The following is an 18,856-nucleotide window of genomic DNA, read 5'->3' as shown; positions in this document are numbered from 1 at the left end:
AACACTGCTTCTCTTTCACTTCCATTTTAAATTAAATTTGAAATTGGAGAAATCTCTGAAGCCCTGGTTTACTATGGGCTGCTAAAGTCATTTAAGCCACCTTGAAGGTCTTTAACAGTCTGGCTGTATGCAGTTCATGCCAGAGTGAGAGGAAGGCTGCACCATGGACCAAGGCTGGCATCGTCCCCAGGGATGAGGCACAGCATCCCCCCCTGGATCAGACCAGCCTCTCCCTCTCTCTCCCTCTTCATCCATGGGTGCTGGCTCTGAAATCTTGAACACTGGTGGGACCTGTTCAGTACGTTTCTAGGTAATTGTACTTACTAAATCATTTGGCTGAAAAACAAAATGCATTTTTGAAGTAAACCATCCTGTAAGTAACACTTCACATTTGGTGCTTTCCATCGTTTCCCGTAATAGAGGCACCTGAAGTGACATGGATGCTTAAATAAAGGTACCCAACATACCCAGGGTAGGCACAAGAGACAGCAAAGGGTGTGCTGAAAGCTGAGCTGCTGCACTAGAAGAGTCCTTCAGGGTGGGATGGGCAGGGGTGGCTCTGCTGCTTGCTGCTGGTGTCCTGGCATGCGGCTGCTTGGTATAGTCCCTCCATAGCAGGAGGATGCGTTTCTCCCCAGGTTCTCAAGTGTGTAGGCTCAGGCACTTACAAGCTAATTCTCTTCAGCAAGGCTTTGTTCTCATTGGTGACACTACAAATGAAGCCATGAGTCCTGGAGCATCATCATTTGTGGCGCATTCTCATGCAAAATTTAGCACAAGCATTGTTTGAAAGTACTCCTCTGAACATAATTTGAACATACTTATTTTTCGGTTGAGATACCAACCATCTGCTAACAGGTGTTTGGTTTCATCACAAGGTTTGGTTTCATTACCTTGCTCATCTTATGTTTGCTCCCTTTCTGCAGTGTTGGATGGATCCTCACGTCCCATCTGTTTCGTGCAGTGGATGGAAAAATTGCCTGTCAGGGCCATGTCTCACACAGAATGTAGTATTTTTGTTTTGAATTATTTTGCCCTGATATCATATCTGCCATTTAAACAGATGGGGCAATCATGTTCTTAGTAGTGTACTCGCTTGCTGAGCCTTTTTCTTCCTAGAGAAGATTTAAAAGGCTGCGATCAGATGCCTTCACTATAATCCTAATTCTTTTATTAGAGTTTGAATCTTAATGTTCTCAGTCTTTGCAGCATTGAGAAGTGCTTTTCCGAACCATAACTTCAGGTCTTGCAGCACAAAATCTGTTGTTGTTCCAGGTTTTCAGAGAACAGAGCACGCCTGGCTGAATGGAAATTGTTCTGTAGTAAAATGTGGCATCGTAACCTGTGACTGCGATCTGTAGTCTGTGGCAAAGCTGTCTTTGAAAAACGGGAGCTGCCACCACCCTGGGATACACCAGGATGTGGCAGCATGAAGAAGTCTGCTGCAAAAGTAATGGAGAATTAAGGGATTTATGAAATGAGAGTTGTGAAATGAAATTAAGCTGTGACTTGATACATTGGCGTGATCTGTCTTGCAGGACATTTAGCTCCTAAGTGTAGGCAGTGAATACGGTGACTTACACGTAGCTGGCAAGAGGCGTAGGTTTGAGTTGGGAGCAAGCAGCTTAGTCTCAAAAGACCCCTTGGCTGAATGAATTGTAGGCGCAAGGGTTTTTGTGGGCTTTTTTACTCGTTTGTTTTCAATGTGGTGACTTGATCTCAGCCCAGAACTCCCCGTCATGGTTGTTTGCTCCAGGAGGGTCAGGGACCCGGGAGGCAAAGCCGCCTGGATCTGTTCAGACCTTCCCTGTGAGAACGGGTAAACACCTACTGCAGAACAAGTACTTACTATACTTGCCTCTTGGATTACTTGGAGGGAGCTCTGTGATTTATGAACTCATCAGAAGACAAATTGTGCCGTCATGTTTTATTATTACAGTTACCTCCACAGACCGCAGGTGTAGGGCTGGAATCAAAATACAGGAGACCCTGAAAAAGACAGAGGGGAAAAAAACACATGTAAACACAGGTAAATGCAAGCCTGACCACAGTAGTGTGCCAACAGTGGTGTAATATCACTTCTTCGTGGTAGGGATTGAAATGTAAGCTTTGTCAGCCCTCTGCCCCTGGCTCAGCCATGGCTTGCCCCCCGGCAGCTGCCCATGGGGCAAGGGGCTGGTGGGGATGAGGGGACACCAGGACCGGGAGGGCTCACAGCAGTGCTGCTGACTGGGGAAGTGCTCGCCCCCCGGCAGCCTCACAGGCAGCAGGGTACCAAGGACAGCCCACTGTCGGTGCAGGGCCCTGTCGGCAGGAGACCTGATTTTGCAGTTACATGTTGTGATCCCAGAATGTGACGGTGGAAATGAAAACCAGTGTGGGGCTGGGATGCTCCATCAGTCAACAAAATGTGAAGGTCCTGAGGCAGCTTGGTCGTGCCTTGTGCTGCTGTTACCCCTTCCTACTGGTGTTCTCTTGCGAGAGGAAGAGACAAGCATTTGTCTTAGGTTTTTTTTGAGTGCACTTTTGTGCATGATGTAGTTATGGGTGGTGTTTTCACTTGGTTTTAAAGCAGCAGCAGAGCACACAGGTATTACATTTTTTTCCCGTATTTTTAGAACTCATTGACATTGGCCCTCTCTCTTAAGAGGCACAGGATTGCTCGCTCTTCATGTGTTTATTTCCCCTGAGTAGTCTGTGGGTGACTTGTTCAAAAAAGCAAACAGTCCCCAAAGGCTTATGATTCAGCAGCACTGAAAGTTAAATGTGTACTGGAGTAATACAGGTAGAAAAGAAGCTTGTCCTAGCCTAGTCTCTCTAGTCTGATGCCAAATGTGTTTAAAGTGCTATTTCTGGTGGACCTGTGTTTCTCTTAGACTAGCCCAGGCAAAATAAATGTTCCAGTTGCCAACTGAACTTAATTCAGTTCATCAAACTGCCACTTGAGCGGGGATTTATTAAAACGAGCAAACAACCCCCCCACCCACCCACCTAGAACAAAAATGCAAAGCCTTGCATTTAAACTTCTGTTTATTACTGAAAGTTTCCAAGGTGTAATCTTTGTGTGTAAAAATAATGGGCAGAAATTAATTTTATTTTCAGTAAAAAAATTATTAACTGAGGGCAATAGAAATCACATCTGAAGTTGCAAGTGATTGTTAATTCCCAAGCTACTCAACCTAAGTCTAAATAATTAATTATAATTCTATATAATGGAGTCTTCTGTTTAAACAACTGCCCTTCTCCCCAGCTGCTTCTGAAAACCAGAGGGGGTTTGTTCCAGTCAGTTGTTTATCTCTGTGAAACCCAGCAATCAGTTGCAAAATGGAGCCTCACTTGAAGTGAGAATTTGGGTTACCATGAGGACATAGTTACCTTGCTTTCAAGGGGTCTGATTTTAAAAAGCAGATGCACATTATGTATATAAAAGTCAAATCTAATTGCATACTTTGAGTTATGTCAAAATGTCTAATATTTCTTTAGTTTATTAATATATGTTAAATAAATCACACTTTTGAAAATTATATGTTGCCAGACAGTGCTTGTTAGTGACACCGCACAGAACTTCTGATGTATAGCTTTCCACCCTATTTTTGAGGTGTGCAACTCAGTGATAACATCAGTGTTTGTTACTTTTGCTGAAATGGTGTAGGCTAATTCTGCCGAGAATGTAGGCTTCTGCTAGTTCTGCCCATGATGTAGGCTTCTGCCCATAGAAGCTGTGGATGCCCCATCCCTGGAGGTGCTCAAGGCCAGGCTGGATGGGGCTTTGGGCAACCTGGTCAGGTGGGAGGTGTCCCTGCCCATGGCAGGGGGGTGGAACTGGGTGGTCTTTAGGTCCCTTCCAACCCGAGCCATTCTACGATTCTATGATTATTTTCTTTTTGTACAATGAGCTATATACTATTAATTGGCTTCTAGCTTTGCACCAACAATGTTCTGACAATGCTATAGGATGTTAAAGTGAACGAATTATGAGAAGCATAGCTTATAAAATCTCATCCATTTTGCAGGAGTAAAACGAACTTCATGATATTTGCCAATTTTACAGGATTTTTATCATTTTGTAGAAATGTTAAGACTGCTCTGAATGTTTCGCATGCTTGAACAGCCGGCACTGTGTAAGTGCAGTTCTCCATGAAGGGTTGTGTCCTATGAGAGCAAAACAGACCTACTCTGTGAGCAAAACACCCATGTGCTTGCTTAATGCTCAGGCACTTGGCTAAATGGAAGCACTAGCCCTTCCCTGTGAACTGAGTCACTTGGGGGGTGTGGCAGGGTAGTCCCCCACAAGGATGACTACAGCCAAAACCAACATGTAGATTTATTCAAATTCCAGTGCAGGATTTAGGTTGGATACCACTAGCAGCAGAGATCTTTTTAACAGAAGCTGCAAATTTTGTATTTCGGATTATCAGAAAGCGTTTTAACTCGTTATTTTTACAAGTTGATTCTAGACGCCTCTAGAAGGCATTTCTGTTAATAATTGGCAAGCCGCTGAGTACGTTCCGCAACGGTAAAGGTAATAAAGTCCTTTTTTCCTGGTAAATTAACCAACTGGCTTTTAAAGACCTGAGATCAAAAGCACTGAAGTAGAACAGGGAACTTTGTGTGAAATATACATGCGGGTGATTAGCACAGCTATATAGATACATTTGCATGAACTGTGCTTTCCCCCAGTGCACAGGGCGTTGATTATTTTTAAAACAGACTTTGTAATTGTAAGCCTCACGGGCTGTTTCATCAGCTCCCCGAGATGACCCTCTACCGAACAGAAAACTTGCGCTCAACTCCTTCCGATTCATTGACTCATTACTGTATGTGGGCAGCCACTGGGCCATCTTGGTTTGGGCATTTAAAACCTACTGTAGTTTTTTGGGGCTGAAAGACAATTGTGCTTCGGGGAGCTGATAATTCATGCCAGCTGAGTCATGCGCTTTCACAATGCAGGGGCTGCTCAGTATATCAACTTCTTGAAAGCATTCCCTAATTTTTCCTTTCAAAATATTTTTCAGGGGGCTTGGGTTATTTAATTGCAATGCCAGACTTGTATAGGATTAGTTACGTTAGTCTAATAAATCGTGTTGTTTATTAGCTGGGTTTCTTTTTAATCGTAAGTACTGAAGCTGTGAGCATGATGTACTTCAATAGCGTGCCCTGCTGCTAAAGGTACCGCAGTTTCTTTGGTTGGTTCCGTCCATGACAAAGGGCCTTTTCTCCCACTCAGTCTGATCGGATAGGCAGGCGATCCATGAGCCATCATGTTCCCTGGCTTCTGAGCTCCACTGGTCTTCTTGGTTAACCTGAATTCATCTGACTGATGAAATGAGGTTGCAATAAAGAGAGAGGCTGCATCAACAAAAATAACTGAGTGGACATTTGGTGCTGTAGTTCAGTAGAAATGCTCTAGAATTGTTTAAAGCAATGTGTTAATGTCAGATTTATTTTGTACTGGAAAAGCTCTTAGTATTTCTAAGCACTTCAGGCCCCTTCCCTACCACTGCATAGGTGTGAAAGCAGAACAAAGTCATCCCTCCCAGCTCCCTGCACTCCCCTCCCAGAAGCTGGATCCCACCATCTCCTGCCTTCACGCTGCACCACATGTGTCTTCAGTGGGTCTGGCATGTTTCACACGGGGCATCATGTAGAAGTTGCTGCATTATGCTAGCTTAACGTTTTCATAATCAGATACATCTCTGGCATCAAAGACAGGAGCTACTTTCAAATCAAAAGCTTGAGCACTGTGGAAATGGAAGCACCATTCAGAAACTGAACTGCTCTGGAAGCAAAATAATAACCTTTTTTTTTCTTTTTTTTCTTTCAGTGGGCGAGTTTGTGAGTGATGCCCTTCTGGTACCAGATAAGTGCAAATTCCTTCACCAGGAAAGGATGGATGTGTGTGAAACTCACCTGCACTGGCATACTGTTGCTAAAGAGGTGCGTTAATCTGTCTTAAAATTTCCTGCCTTCTCTTAGAACTGTATCACTATGCCATGAGGCAGCGGTGTGCCCTTGTGGTCAAGAAGGCCAATGGTACCCTGGGGTACGTTAGGAAGAACGTTGCCAGCAGGTCAAGGCAGATGATTCCCCCCCTCTACTCAGCCCTGTTGAGGCCACACCTGGAGTGTCATGGCCACTTCTGGGCTCCCCAGAACAAGAGGGACCTAGAAGTATTGGAGCAAGTCCAGCGGAGAGCTACAAAGACATTTATGGGACTGGAACATCCCTTTTATGAGGAAAGGGTGAAAGAGCTGGGCCTGTTTAGCCTGGAGAAGATTTGAAGGCTGAGAGGGGATCTTACCAATGTATATATATTTTGAGGAAAGGCATGAAGGCAGTGGGGCCAGACTCTTTTCGGTGGTGCCCAGAGACAGGATGAGAGGCAACGGGCACAAACTGAAACACAGGAAGTTCCAGCTGACTATGAGGAAAATCTTTATTATGAGGGAGACAGAGCACTGAAACAGGTTTCCAGAGCAGAGATGGAGTCTCCTTCTCTAGAGATATTCATAACCTGCCTGGATGCAATCCTGTTGCCCTCCTAAAACTAGAGTTTAAGGCTCCAGCCTTCATGTATGCAAATTCTAATTTTAAGTGCTGATCTATCTCACAATGAGCTGTTTAACAGTATTAACACCTGAGGAAGACAAATAGTTGTTCTGCCTTAGGGTCTTCTGTTTTTGAGGCAGATCCTGTGAAGATTTTGAGTAAGAGCATATGGAGTCACCAAGTATGTGGGAGGAGGGGAGTCCTTCCATAAAGGCAAGGACTAAAGGGCAGGGGAAGGAAGAGCTGCTTGCTTGCCATGGTCATGCAGACAGTCAGGGAGATACAAAGAGTGCAGGTAGTGAATGCACAGGTGACCACACTAAGTCATGTTTCAAAATTCAGAAATCATGCTGTTCACCAAGTTCAACCTCCTCAGGCTCTATGTGAGACCTTACATTTTCTTGAGCTCTGTCACATTTTTTCCAGCTTCCTCCATCAGTAAAATGTTTTTTTAAATTTTATTTTATTAATTTCTGTAGTCCTGTAGTGAGAAGAGTATGAATCTTCATGACTATGGCATGCTGCTGCCCTGTGGAATTGACAAGTTTCGTGGCGTGGAGTTCGTTTGCTGCCCATTAGCAGAGGAAAGTGACAATCTTGACTCAGCTGATGCTGAAGATGACGATTCAGATGTCTGGTGGGGAGGCGCAGATGCAGACTATGCAGATGGAAGGTACGAGTGGCTTTTTCCCCTTCAACTTGTTATTATCATCTTACTAGAGATGCCAAAAATCTGTCTAAAAAATCTCAGTGTTGAAGGGAGAGTCCTGCTTGTGAGTGAATTTCCAGCTAGAATGGTTCAAAACCATGTGTTCCCTCCCTCCCTCCTTCTCTCCATTCCCCCTGCCCCTAAAACCTTATTGCTAATACAGATTTTGCACTTTCTACATCTTCATCTTTTTCAGTGAGAAGTATTGCTAGATTTATAACAAAAATGCTTAATTACATAATTTCTTGAGTTCTAAATGACAAATACTGTTCTCTAAGGTGCTTCATGTGGAGTCTCGGGGCACTGCAGCAGATATTCATTTGACAAATGTTGGAGGTTTTGAAATGCTTTCATTTATTCTAGGTGTTAGCTGTGTGTCTTTACTGCCATAAGAATATTTTCTTTGCTATTACTAAGTGTGACACAAAAGAAAATCTGTTTTAACGTCTAGCTTTTGACAATAAGACTAATTTGTATGCTACAGCTAGATGGAGCGTGGAGGTTTCCTTTGCAAGACAGCCCTAGACAGGAAAAGGACTTGGATATAGCACGCTCATCTTTAGCCCTTAGCATCTCCTGCGCACACAGGCTAATTCTAAGCCAAATGTGGGTTGTAACTGTTGTGATTGAGCGGTCCAGTCCTGTCAAGACCTTTTCATATCACTCAATTGAGTGCCTTAGGCAGCAGCTGTGAGAGCAGTGAACAATTTTATGTCCTTGCAACTGAATTCAAACCACTACTTTAAGATGGTTTTCTTCATAAAATCAAGGTCTACGTTGAAATTTTATTTGTGCTCCCTAGACTCTGATCACTTCATACTGTGCAAAAAAGAAAAGGAACCACTTCTTAGGTGATGATAGTGTCTCTTCTGCAAATAGTGATACCAAATCCAAAATTTGAGACAGATTACAAGCATTTTCAAGGAGAAGCATGGAAATAAACTGGGACCAAATGAAGTGAATAATGCAGAAAGTTAATAGGTCTGAATTGTGTGAGTTTGGACTTTCTTAATAATCAAATGAAAACAAGTTCAGGAACAGGGTAGAGATGAAGGACAGAAGTTGAACTGCCATAATTAGGTATAAAGGGAAGACATTAAGACAATGAAAAGTTAGGAACAACTCCATGATGGGCATCTAAATCTTCCCTGACAAGGCATTAGTTCGTATGGCAGGGAAGAGTTCTTCATGAAAAATAGAATGAGTTAAATTTATTAAAATTATTGTTTCTAGTTTTGTCTCATAAATTAGTAAATCGTCTGGGCTGTTGGATTAAGAAACTACATAAGGCAACATCGTGTCTTCTCTCTTGACATGTTTAGGGTTTTTTCTGATCTATATTTCCAACAGTTGTCAAAATGTTGCAATTTATAACCTTTTTGTTGGGATCTGTAAACCAACCTTTGTACTATTGCCCCTGTCAGCTCCCTGTGTTTTGTTTAATCTTTGATTGGAAAATGTTCTCTTAGAGTCAGGAGTGAGTGCAGACTTGATACCCACCTGCTTTTTCCCTCATATATATAATATATGACAGATACAGAAATATATAAAATAGATCTATCTTATATGAGATCTCTTATCTATTACCCGGTTTATTTATCTATATAACGTATACATTTATATAGATAATTTGTCTTGTATCTGCTCGAACATTCCTAAAATATTTTAAATAGAAGAGCATACAAGGGTGTATATAAAAGTTTTGGTTAAAAGACCGTTTATCTCTTTTTTCATGTTAGTCACTGAATATTTACTTTACTATTCTAATCTGTTTTGTTCCTCTTGAAGCAGTTTGATCTGTGAAGAGAGTAGTTCACGAATAACTTCAGTATTTTGTATGCTCCATGAATAGGAACTGGAATTGCCTTGGAATCAATTTCTGAAATTCCAAGTAAATACTGCTTTTTTCCCGCCTTTTTTTCTTTTTTCTTCCCCTCCCATAGACATGCATGGAAAAAGAAAATGACAGGATCCTTTTATGGGGCACTTGTACTTCGACTGCAGATGAAGAGCCAAGCAATTTGTAGTTCTCTTACACTGACTCACTCGTAGTTCTTGCTGCCTCTTCAGCTTCCTAACTGCATTTGATCTGTGCGTATTGGAGCCAGAAATCCTCTTGAAATTTAGTCATTTTATAAAAAAAAAAAGATCTCATGCAGCAGTAGGTGGTAGTTCAATTCTTTTGTGGGTATTTTTGTATACTTATATATATATAGCCATACATATATAAACATATGTCTGTGTGTGTGTGTGTATGTCTAGGTATATATGCCTTAGTCCTAAGCTGATTGTGAGGGAGAACGGAAGTTAAAAGTAGGGGGCTATTTTCCAATGCGAAATTCCAGTATTTTATGCTATTAAAGCAACTCTGTTTGAAGTGTTTACTGAAGTTTATATTTTAAATTTAAAATGGGTGATCTTACACTGATGATGTTTATTTCATCCTAAAGCCTTCCACACTGGCCTAGGTTTGTGGCTGGTGTGCCACAGCATTTCTGAAGCAGCTCTTACTGGGCTGATTTATTTTTCCATTTCTACCCAAAAGTCAGGATTTCAGGCTAGAACTCAGTTGCCGGGACTACATGAGTACTTCAGTAGTAGCTCTTTCTTCCAGTTTACCTTTCTGTTGTTGTTCCCTTAAGATCTGCTTGTGTGGTTGGGTTCTGTCGTACAAGTAGGGCCTTGTGGATGCTTTTGCCATGCGTGTCTTGGTGTCTTCAGTGTTGAGAGCCAGCAGGTGGTCCAGCCACAGCATGGCCCACTCCTCCCACTGTGGTAGAAACCATCCTGTTGCTGTCACCCTGGCTGCAGTACTGCACATTTCTCGCTCCTCAGTTTGTGACCCGTGCCATCAGGGTGTGTGGAGGCATTTTGGGCGGCCGTGTTGTTGCAGGTGGACATTTGTCCCACCCCACCTGTGACCACTCTGCGCCCCAGTGGGAAAGGACACAGCTTGCCTCTCCACATTGCTTGTGGGAAGTGCTTGGGAGAAGGAGGGAGGGTGTGCTGCTCTGAAGGATGTGGCCTACCCCCTTTCAGTTTGTGAGGCCGAAAGGCAGGATCCACCCCATCATTTTGAAGTGATGCCACATCGTGCTTGTCCTGAAATAGCGTGCAACTCTGACTAAGAGGTCACAAGCATTTTCAGTGGTGGCGTTCCTTGCTGTTATCCACACCTTTAATTAAAACTTACCTTGAAGACTGCCTGAGGGACAGCCAGATGCAGGTGCTGACTTTCAGTAAAGCTGCAGAGATCTCCATTTATAGCTACAATTCAGTCAAATGACCTAAGAGCTCTGGCTGCCCTTGAGACGCAGAGCAGCCTCATGGCCTCCTGCCCATACCTGGACACTTGTTAGGAGCTTTGGCATCCTTGATGTCCAAGGCCAAACATCTTCAGGAGTGGGGATCGAGCTAAAAACTTCAGGTTTCTTGTCTACATCTGTCTCAAACATGCCCCTTCTCATCACTAAATCTGAGACCTCCCAGGCTTTCCTTCCCACCTGGTAAAGAGGTTGGTGTCATTTATCCCTCTGTTAAATCAGGGAAACCGAGAGACAGTGTGGCTCACTGTTGAGGGGTATGTAGAAAGCTTTTCCTTAGGATTTTAGTCCAATGACTCAGAAGCACAAGATAGTTCCTTAACTTCAGTTAGGCCTTGTTTTTCTAGAGTATCTGAATTTATTTTCAAGGTCCAAAGTACAGGATTTCATTTTCTCATTGTTTTTCCCTTGACAGGTTGGGCCAAATTAACTTTGTCTGTTCAGTGTATTTAATGTATGTTCAGCCTGATTTAATGGTTTGGGTAGTGTTCTAAATGTCATGTTGTGGGGATTAGTGTATATTATAAGGGCTTGGTTTACAATTCCTCATAAACTTCTGCCAGGCAGAGTTTTATGGTTTGTTCATACCTGCCCTTAGGATAGTTAATCGAGTAGATTTTTTAAACCAAAATAAATAATCCAAAGGGGTTGTAGTCCACTTCATGCTGAAAATCAGACATCTGTGAAGTAAGACCCAAATAAAAATTTGTGCTATATAACATGGTGGTCACGTTGTACTCTGGTTTTGCAAGGCTGTAACAGACTGACCTTAAGGGTGAGTGGTCATCTCCTGGATGCTGCAAAAGCAGTTGTTAAAACACTATATCATTTTTTAAATTTCTTAAATAATGTGTTTTGTTGTTTTTTTTTTTTCCTGTCAGAGGTAGGCATCTGGAAAAACTGACTTTCTTAATTGCTTCCTTCAACCATAATCCAAGAAATCCTGAAAGGCTTTTAAAACCAACCTTTTCTTTCCTAATGGTGAAAGCAGAATAGTATTTGTGGCTGTTACGCTGAATTGTTTCCAGGTGAGACCTATGCTTTTAATTGTCAGTTTTGTTAGAGCATTTGGGGAAGAGGAGTCACAGGGGCTGACAAAATTGCTTTACTGAATAATTGTACAAGGATTCTCATTTGACACAGACGAACTGTACATTTTGTTTCTTTCACTTTCTTGCCCTTTTTATGTCTTTATGACACAAGTTGTACAAAGATGTCAATACATGTTTTACCTACTGTCTTCGTTTCATAAATGCCTGCAAGTTAACCTGAACATCAAACGAGCTACAATCGAAACTCTCTGGAGAGGTGTCATCAAATCAGGCTGTCACAAGATGCATTTAAATTGGCCATGGTCATAAAGTGCCCTGACCTGATGCAGTAACACACTAAGTCCTCGTGGTATGTTATGCTACTGACGTGACATAAATTAGGCAGGCCAGACGAGCAATTTGGATGTCTGCCTGCAGAAATATTTATGAAAAATTCCCGAGTCTAAACAGTGACACATAGCAAGCAAATTTAATAGGTAAAAGGTGATGAGTATACAAGAGTCAGTATAGTAGTTTTTAAAGTCAATTTTATGGGCTTTTGCCATTGCTATAAATGGAAAATTGCCTTCCCTTTTGTAAGTGTAACTCTGACTAGCTCCTGCTTAACTCCCTTTGTCTGGATCTCGTAGCATCACAGAGCAGTGGGAGATTTCATACAAGCCAGAGCCATGCAGCAGCCAATGTTGTGATATGGAGCTGCAGATCGTCTGGCTGCTCTTTACTGTTCTCTCACTTGGGCTGTTCTTCTACAAGGACTATCCAAAACATGAAATCCTCTTGTCCCTTTTCTCCCCTTTACATCTCCCTTTGTCCCTCTCGCCCTTCTGTTTCTCCTGCTCATCTCTTCACATACGCACAGATCCATCCATCCATCCATCCATCCATCCAGAAAATGCTTTCAGAAATACAACACGAAAGAAGAGCCTTTCGAGGGATTGTTTGACAGGGGCGTATTTCTGCCCCCTGCATATTAATTGATAAGGGAGATCTTGGTTACTTTTTGTTAATCTTCCTTATCTACAAATCCTATCAGTACTTCACTCTCTTTGGCATTTGAACTAAAGCTGGAAGAAACAAACACAGCTCCAACATGGAGAAAAGCTCATCTGACAAAACTGGAAGGTAGAAGTGGTGGTGTCGACACACGTTGCTTCCTCCCATTTCTGAGAGGTTTCTGTGTTGCTTCCCTGGAGAGGCTTGGTGGACGGGCCTTGGGCAGTGTTTTGTGCTGGCAGCCAGCAGCCAGGTGTCCTTCCCCTAAAGGTTTCCACAGCAAGGCCAGCTCCTATGCGCGATGGCACCATGCAGCAACAGTGGCACAGGAGCTGAAGCACCAGCATCTTCATGAGATTAGGGAGTGCTGCAGGCCTGAAGAGAAGGCAGGCCCGGCCTGCTGGCTGGCTGTGGATAACCGCTGACAGAGAAATACGAGTACTTCAAGACTGACTTTCCCTGAGATCCTTACTGCTTCTTAAATCCTTGATTTCTACCAGTTCTCTCATACACATGGCTAGCGTGTCGTGGCATTTTGTGTCTTGTCTGTTCTTTCTTTCTCCTCTCCTATCACTTTTACTGTTAACATTGTCCTGCAACATCTAGACAAAAATCAGTAGCTTAACTGGGGCCAGCTCTGAGCCCAGAAGATTTGTCTTAAGAAGGTAGAAATAGGAAATCTGACATCCTGAAGCTTTTGCTATTCTAAAGCTGAAAAAAGTGGTATTGATCAAGAAAAAGGAAGGTACCAAAGCTAAATTCTTCATTTGAAACACAGTCACTGGAGGAAAAAGAAAATTAACATTCATTTTGTCTCGGTTGAGTATTCATCTATTTTCAAGCCATCTTATTAATCACATTAAAACAAACAACAATGAATTCTCTTTGATGTAAGCTTTTTCATTAAACTGGAAAGTCAATTTCTAAAATGTCAACGAGAAATCCTCCAGTGGAAATCTCCTAAATGATTATTTTAAAAAAAATAAATTTAAAAATCACCACCACCTCCGCTCCCCAGGTGCTAGTAAAACTAAACCAGACTGAAGCTAACAAAGGGTCTGGACTGCAGGTTCTGACTTAAAAGCAGGAAATAACTTGCTTTTAGATGGATAAAAAAAGATTTCCTTTTTTCCATCTGTGCTGACTGAGCTGCAGGCGGTTTGTACCCCTGCAAAGTTAAAGAAACTGAACCTCATGGCAGCAGTGGCGTGCCTATTGCAGTGGTGCAGGATCTGTTTCGTGGCGAGCTCAGTCATCTGTGAGACACGAGCAGGGAGGGATGCAGCCAGAGGCAGTGGCCTCCTCAGCTGTCCTAATAGAAATTGTTCCTAATTGTAAGTCAATGCTCTAACATGAATATAAGGAATTAAAAACATGATTATTTTTAATTGCCTTTGGCCCCAAGTTTGCTGTCAGTGTAGATTAACATCAGTGGTTGAAATAGGTGAACTTTGCACTACAACGATTGTCAATCACTAAATTTAGAGAAACTAAATTCATTTGGGGGAGTAAGTATTAAGAATAAGCATTCTAATGATACAACTTAATTGCTTTTCTTTATGAATTTCAGGTATCATCAAATTACTGGCATAATATTACTGCTTATGATGAATATCTCTTGAAGTATGTTGTCCTATTAGCATATTCTATACACTATTAGTGTATTTGATGTCTCAAGTTCTTACATTCATTGTTCCTAACACTCATGTAGGCAATTTCTTAGTATTTGGGTAATCCATGATGTCTTATTAATAACAACTCTCCCCCCCCCTTTTTCATGTAAAGGTTGTTAAAATGAAATTCAGAAAGCATAGACACACGAGAGTGTTAATGACTCTAGAAAGACTGGTAATTGTTGGATTTCTTCTTAGGACAAGTAATGTTCAAATGGAATTGATGAAACAGCACATTGCTTTGAGAGGTAATTACAGCGATGCTGAGCTGGCAAATCTAATCACCATTTGAGTATAAAGCCTTAACTGAAGTGATAGATGAGGCTATGGGTGCAGAGAATTAATTTAATTGAGGAAGTGATTAGTAAGATATAGCCAGGCTTTCGTGACCCCTTAAGAAAGCAGTTTGCTAGCTCTGCAAACCAGCTATATGACTTATGTGAATGTTGAGCCTTTTTTAGGAGCTTAATGGCATCAAACTTGCCTGTTTAATACATAGTAGATGGCCAAAGAAGGGTTACAGCTTTATGACCTCAAAAACCAGAGTAATCAACAACAGCGTTTTCCTTAAGTAATAAGCAAAAGCTTTATAAGCAAAAATGTTGTCACTTGTAATGACTGAAATGTTGGAGAGAGAGAGGTTCCCTATATATGTTTATGTAGCAGTCAGTTCAAGAAATCCTTCTGATACCTCTACTAGATATTTTGAGATGTTCTTGTGAAATAATGACATATACCATCCCATTTCCAGCACTGTGCCCTTTATGAAAGAAGTTGAAAGTGAGAAATTTGCAGCTGGGTTTTTCAACATGTATTATCACACCAGCATGACTGCGTGCCAGTGGATTCATAGCCGCATGTCCCTCCATAAAGTTGGCCAGTGGTTCCTGCTCTCTTTTACATTTCAGTGATGTAGGCTGGCTTTGTGATCTGTACTAGAAACAAGAAAGCAGTATTAGGGTGCTTTGTGGAAATTTAGGAATTCCACCTTTTGTGAGGCTCTGCTATTACAAGCATTGTATAGTAAAGCATTTTCTGTATTAAATATATTTTTCTTTGCCTTCTAACAAACACTACATCTCAATACATGGATGAAACACCAAATATATATATTTATATATTTCTGACAGAAGAGATTTCTAATCTGGAATGCAAGTGTTTTAGCTCTGGTGGCATGATAACATGCCATTTTTCACATGGGAACTCTATTTTGGTCACTGCTGAAGAAAAATAACATTCACATTGTGACTTGAGTGAAGAAGAAAAGGTTAAAACAGTAACTTCTGCCATGGAAGTCTTCCATTAGGCTTGGCATCTTGTGGCCACTGTGAAAAGCTTGGTACGAAAGGTATCCTCTCCTTTTTTCTGGCTGCATGAGTGGAGATGATCTGCTCTGCAGGCATTCTGGCCACTTGCAGAAGCTGCTAGTGGCATCTGTGTTTAGGAAGTGTAGATGGCACATTCTCTGAAAAGCGTTATGCAATGTCTTACATTAAACATCCAGAGTTATTACATGCTTCTGGTACTTTTTGTTTGCTTTCCCAATTGTAAAACACAGACATTCTTGTAGTTTGACCCTGTAGTTACCGTGTGAGGGTACCAAGGTGGTGAGTTCCACAGAGGCAAGTACTTCATCTGGTACAGAGTTCACACTGTGTACCTTAAATAAGCTGTAGGGTAACAGGTTGGACAAAGAGACATTGAACAGTGCTTTCTGAGTATGGCAGAGGTTGCGTGGAAGCAAATATAACAGACAGCTTTTCTGTTGATTCTCAAGCTGGCTCAAACAGGACTGCACAGACGACCTACACTCTGCTGTCTCCCATCACATTTAGTCCTAATGTTCTTCTAGTAGCAGGATTTTGAATTTAATATTTATTAAATGTCAGAAGGCTCTGTGAGCCTGATGGATTTTGTGCATTTGTAGATACATGTACTTTTCTAGTTCTGAATTTCTGTTTAGTATAAATGAAGAAAATGAAAAAGAATATAGGTTAAATACATTACTCTGACCTTCTTTAAAAAAACAAAATACTTCTTGCTGAATCTACCATCATCCAAAGGAAAATGTGAGAACAGTAATACTTGCAAAAGCGTTGTTTCAGAGATTAAGCTAGGTTGGTTTTGAAAAAGTATTCTTGCATATCAGTCAACAGGTACCTTCTGCCAGTGCACTTGTTCAAATGTTACATGCTACCTCTTACTGATCTTTTTAAGCAGGTCAGCTGTGGGGAAAAAAGTTATAATGGTAAAAGTTATACCTTCATGTTTATTTGTGGGGGAAAAAGATAAATGTGCCTCTCAGAGGGAATAGGGCAAGGGATTTGTATTTGCCTTGTGTGTGTTCTATTCAAAAATGAAATTTAAAGAACTTTAGTGCAACTTTTCATGGTTTCTACCAAGTTAATGAAACCCAGCATATTTTTGCTATTGTTATTCACTTCATGAAATAGCTAATTTAATTTTTTTTGTGTGTTAGGAAATGTGAAAATATATGTAATTGCAACCTCTGAAGTAAGGGAAAGCAAAAAGGAAAATAATTGAATGTGACAAAATGAATGCCTGAAAAATGCTAGACTATGTGATCTGCTCATCCTGACCTGGTGTGCAATGGAAGGTGCCCCTGTTCTTAAAATTTTAACTGTACCTTAAGGCAGGTTTGGATGTGTCAAATATCACATTGTTTCTTCTTGTTGTAAAATACCTAATTTACTAGCATAGTTTAATCCAGCCCCAGTGAAAATAACCAAGGGGGTTTTTAAGCGGTTTATCCTTTTGTGGTCACTTACCAGGCGGCCAGAAACATTATTTCTGAGATACCTTGTGGGTCAGACTTTCAATTCTGTAAATCACTGTAATTTTCCGGAATTCAGTGCCAGTAAGCCATTTAAAACATCAGTTACATAGACTGGGGGTCTGGCATAACACTTTTCTTTCCTGGCACAGTGCCTGATCTCACAACTGCAGCGCAGTTTAATTCTTATCCTGCTGCTTCCCCCCACCCTGCCCCAATACTGACAGGGATATTGACATTTGTTGTGTATCTCCTTAACTCTTGGACTTTCAAGGTGAATGCTGAAATCTTCATTTTGCACTTGATTTTGACTTTCCCTCTTCTACCCTACACAAAATCGCTGTGATATTGCTTGTTTAACTTTACTCCCTTGATGCTTGGTTTCACACAGCTAATACACTCACCTTTTTCTTGAAGACAGCTAGTGTACCAAAGTCAAAGCTAAATACTGGAAGGTACAGTGGTACGAGTGCTCATATGCCCAGGTGCACCATTGGCTTTGTTTTAAGCTTGAGGTGGTTCCTGTGTTGACTCGTGTGTTTCGTAAGCGGCACCATTCGGAGGAATGTGATGAGTGCAGTGCTGGGTTCAAACCTGCCTCATGAGAAATCTCATCCTCCAGTCAAAAGAATGCGACTTTTGGATAAATGTTAGGTAGAAAATGCCCGGGCCTCTGATGTGCAGGTTGAGAACAAATTTGGTTCCCATTAGCCTTCTGACTTGCTTTTAGTTAAAAACCTGGTAATTAGGCCGGGTCAGGTGCACCCATCTTCCTGTTTGGATTCCAAGCATATGCTGCACTCTTGTACTTGTCTCTGTGTTTCTCTTCTGCATTTTCTTCTAAGGCAGTAATCCAAATGCGGGTGGAGGTTTGCAGCTGGATCTGTCCATTTCCACTCCCACATTTAAAGAACTTGGCACTTTGGAGGTTTCCTGTATACTGGCATGAGTATCTGTGCTTATCATTAATCTTGTGGTGGAAACAAAGTTAGGCCCAGGCTGCATACTTGACTAGGGGAGCTGTAGAGGCTATAGAGAAGCGCAAGATCCTGGGAAGTGGGACAATGGCACCTGCAGAGCTGTAAAGGTTATGGGTGCATCAACTGTCCTCAGCTCAGCCCGTTGGGCTGGAAGAGCACAGGCTGCAGGTTACAAGCAGCAGCCGCTTCTCTTGTATTAATTCCCTCAGCCAACATCTATGGCCTTGTTCTCTGTAGGCAGACTGCAACTTGTTACTAGTCTTGATTTGGTTCTTCTCCTGGAATTAGTTTTTCCCCAGCTATTTGCTCAGTCTTGGTGGCTGGTAAAAAACACAGCCCAGAGGGAGTCTGTTTGCAATAAAATATAGTTGCAAAAGTGTAGTGAACACTAATCTTTCTGGATTTCAAAACACCTGTCTTTCACACCTTTTCATTGTTATTTCACCCAGTGATGGAGTATGTTTCTGTTAAAGTTATTTGTCAAAATCATGCTTTAAGTACATCCAAATGGATGAAAGTTTACTACAGACAAAGGTGAGGCACTTCGCCCAAACCAATTATTAGTCCTCATTATATGTTACCCTTAATTGAAAGCTTTGCCAAATTTTTGTCTGAAGGTAATAGTTGCAGACAGAATTCTCCTCTTAAAATGCAGTTTATGCTGCAGTCCCATGAGTCCTGATGCATAGTTAGAAAGAAAATTAATTGCTCTTTTTATTTGTATTCCTCTTTTGTCCTTATTGTAGGTTTTTGGAATACTAAAATGAAATTTTATAGTACTAA

The 18,856-nt window shown here is 41.6% G+C and overlaps 1 protein-coding gene across 4 annotated transcripts in view; it reads left to right on the top strand.

Moving 5' to 3' along the window:
* APP (amyloid beta precursor protein) overlaps nucleotides 1–18,856 on the top strand; it is a 211,232-nt gene that overhangs the window by 93,270 nt on the left and 99,106 nt on the right. For all 4 annotated transcript variants that reach the window (XM_035315530.1, XM_035315532.1, XM_035315531.1 and 1 more), the window contains exons 4-5: nucleotides 5,825–5,937; nucleotides 7,029–7,222. In XM_035315530.1, coding sequence (XP_035171421.1) covers nucleotides 5,825–5,937; nucleotides 7,029–7,222 — 307 coding nt within the window. The remainder of the gene's footprint in view (nucleotides 1–5,824; nucleotides 5,938–7,028; nucleotides 7,223–18,856) is intronic.

Source organism: Oxyura jamaicensis, chromosome 1, assembly GCF_011077185.1.
Source record: "Oxyura jamaicensis isolate SHBP4307 breed ruddy duck chromosome 1, BPBGC_Ojam_1.0, whole genome shotgun sequence".
NCBI lineage: Eukaryota > Metazoa > Chordata > Aves > Anseriformes > Anatidae > Oxyura > Oxyura jamaicensis.
Note: the sequence above shows the minus strand (reverse complement) of the source record. Positions and strands in the feature narration are given on the sequence as shown.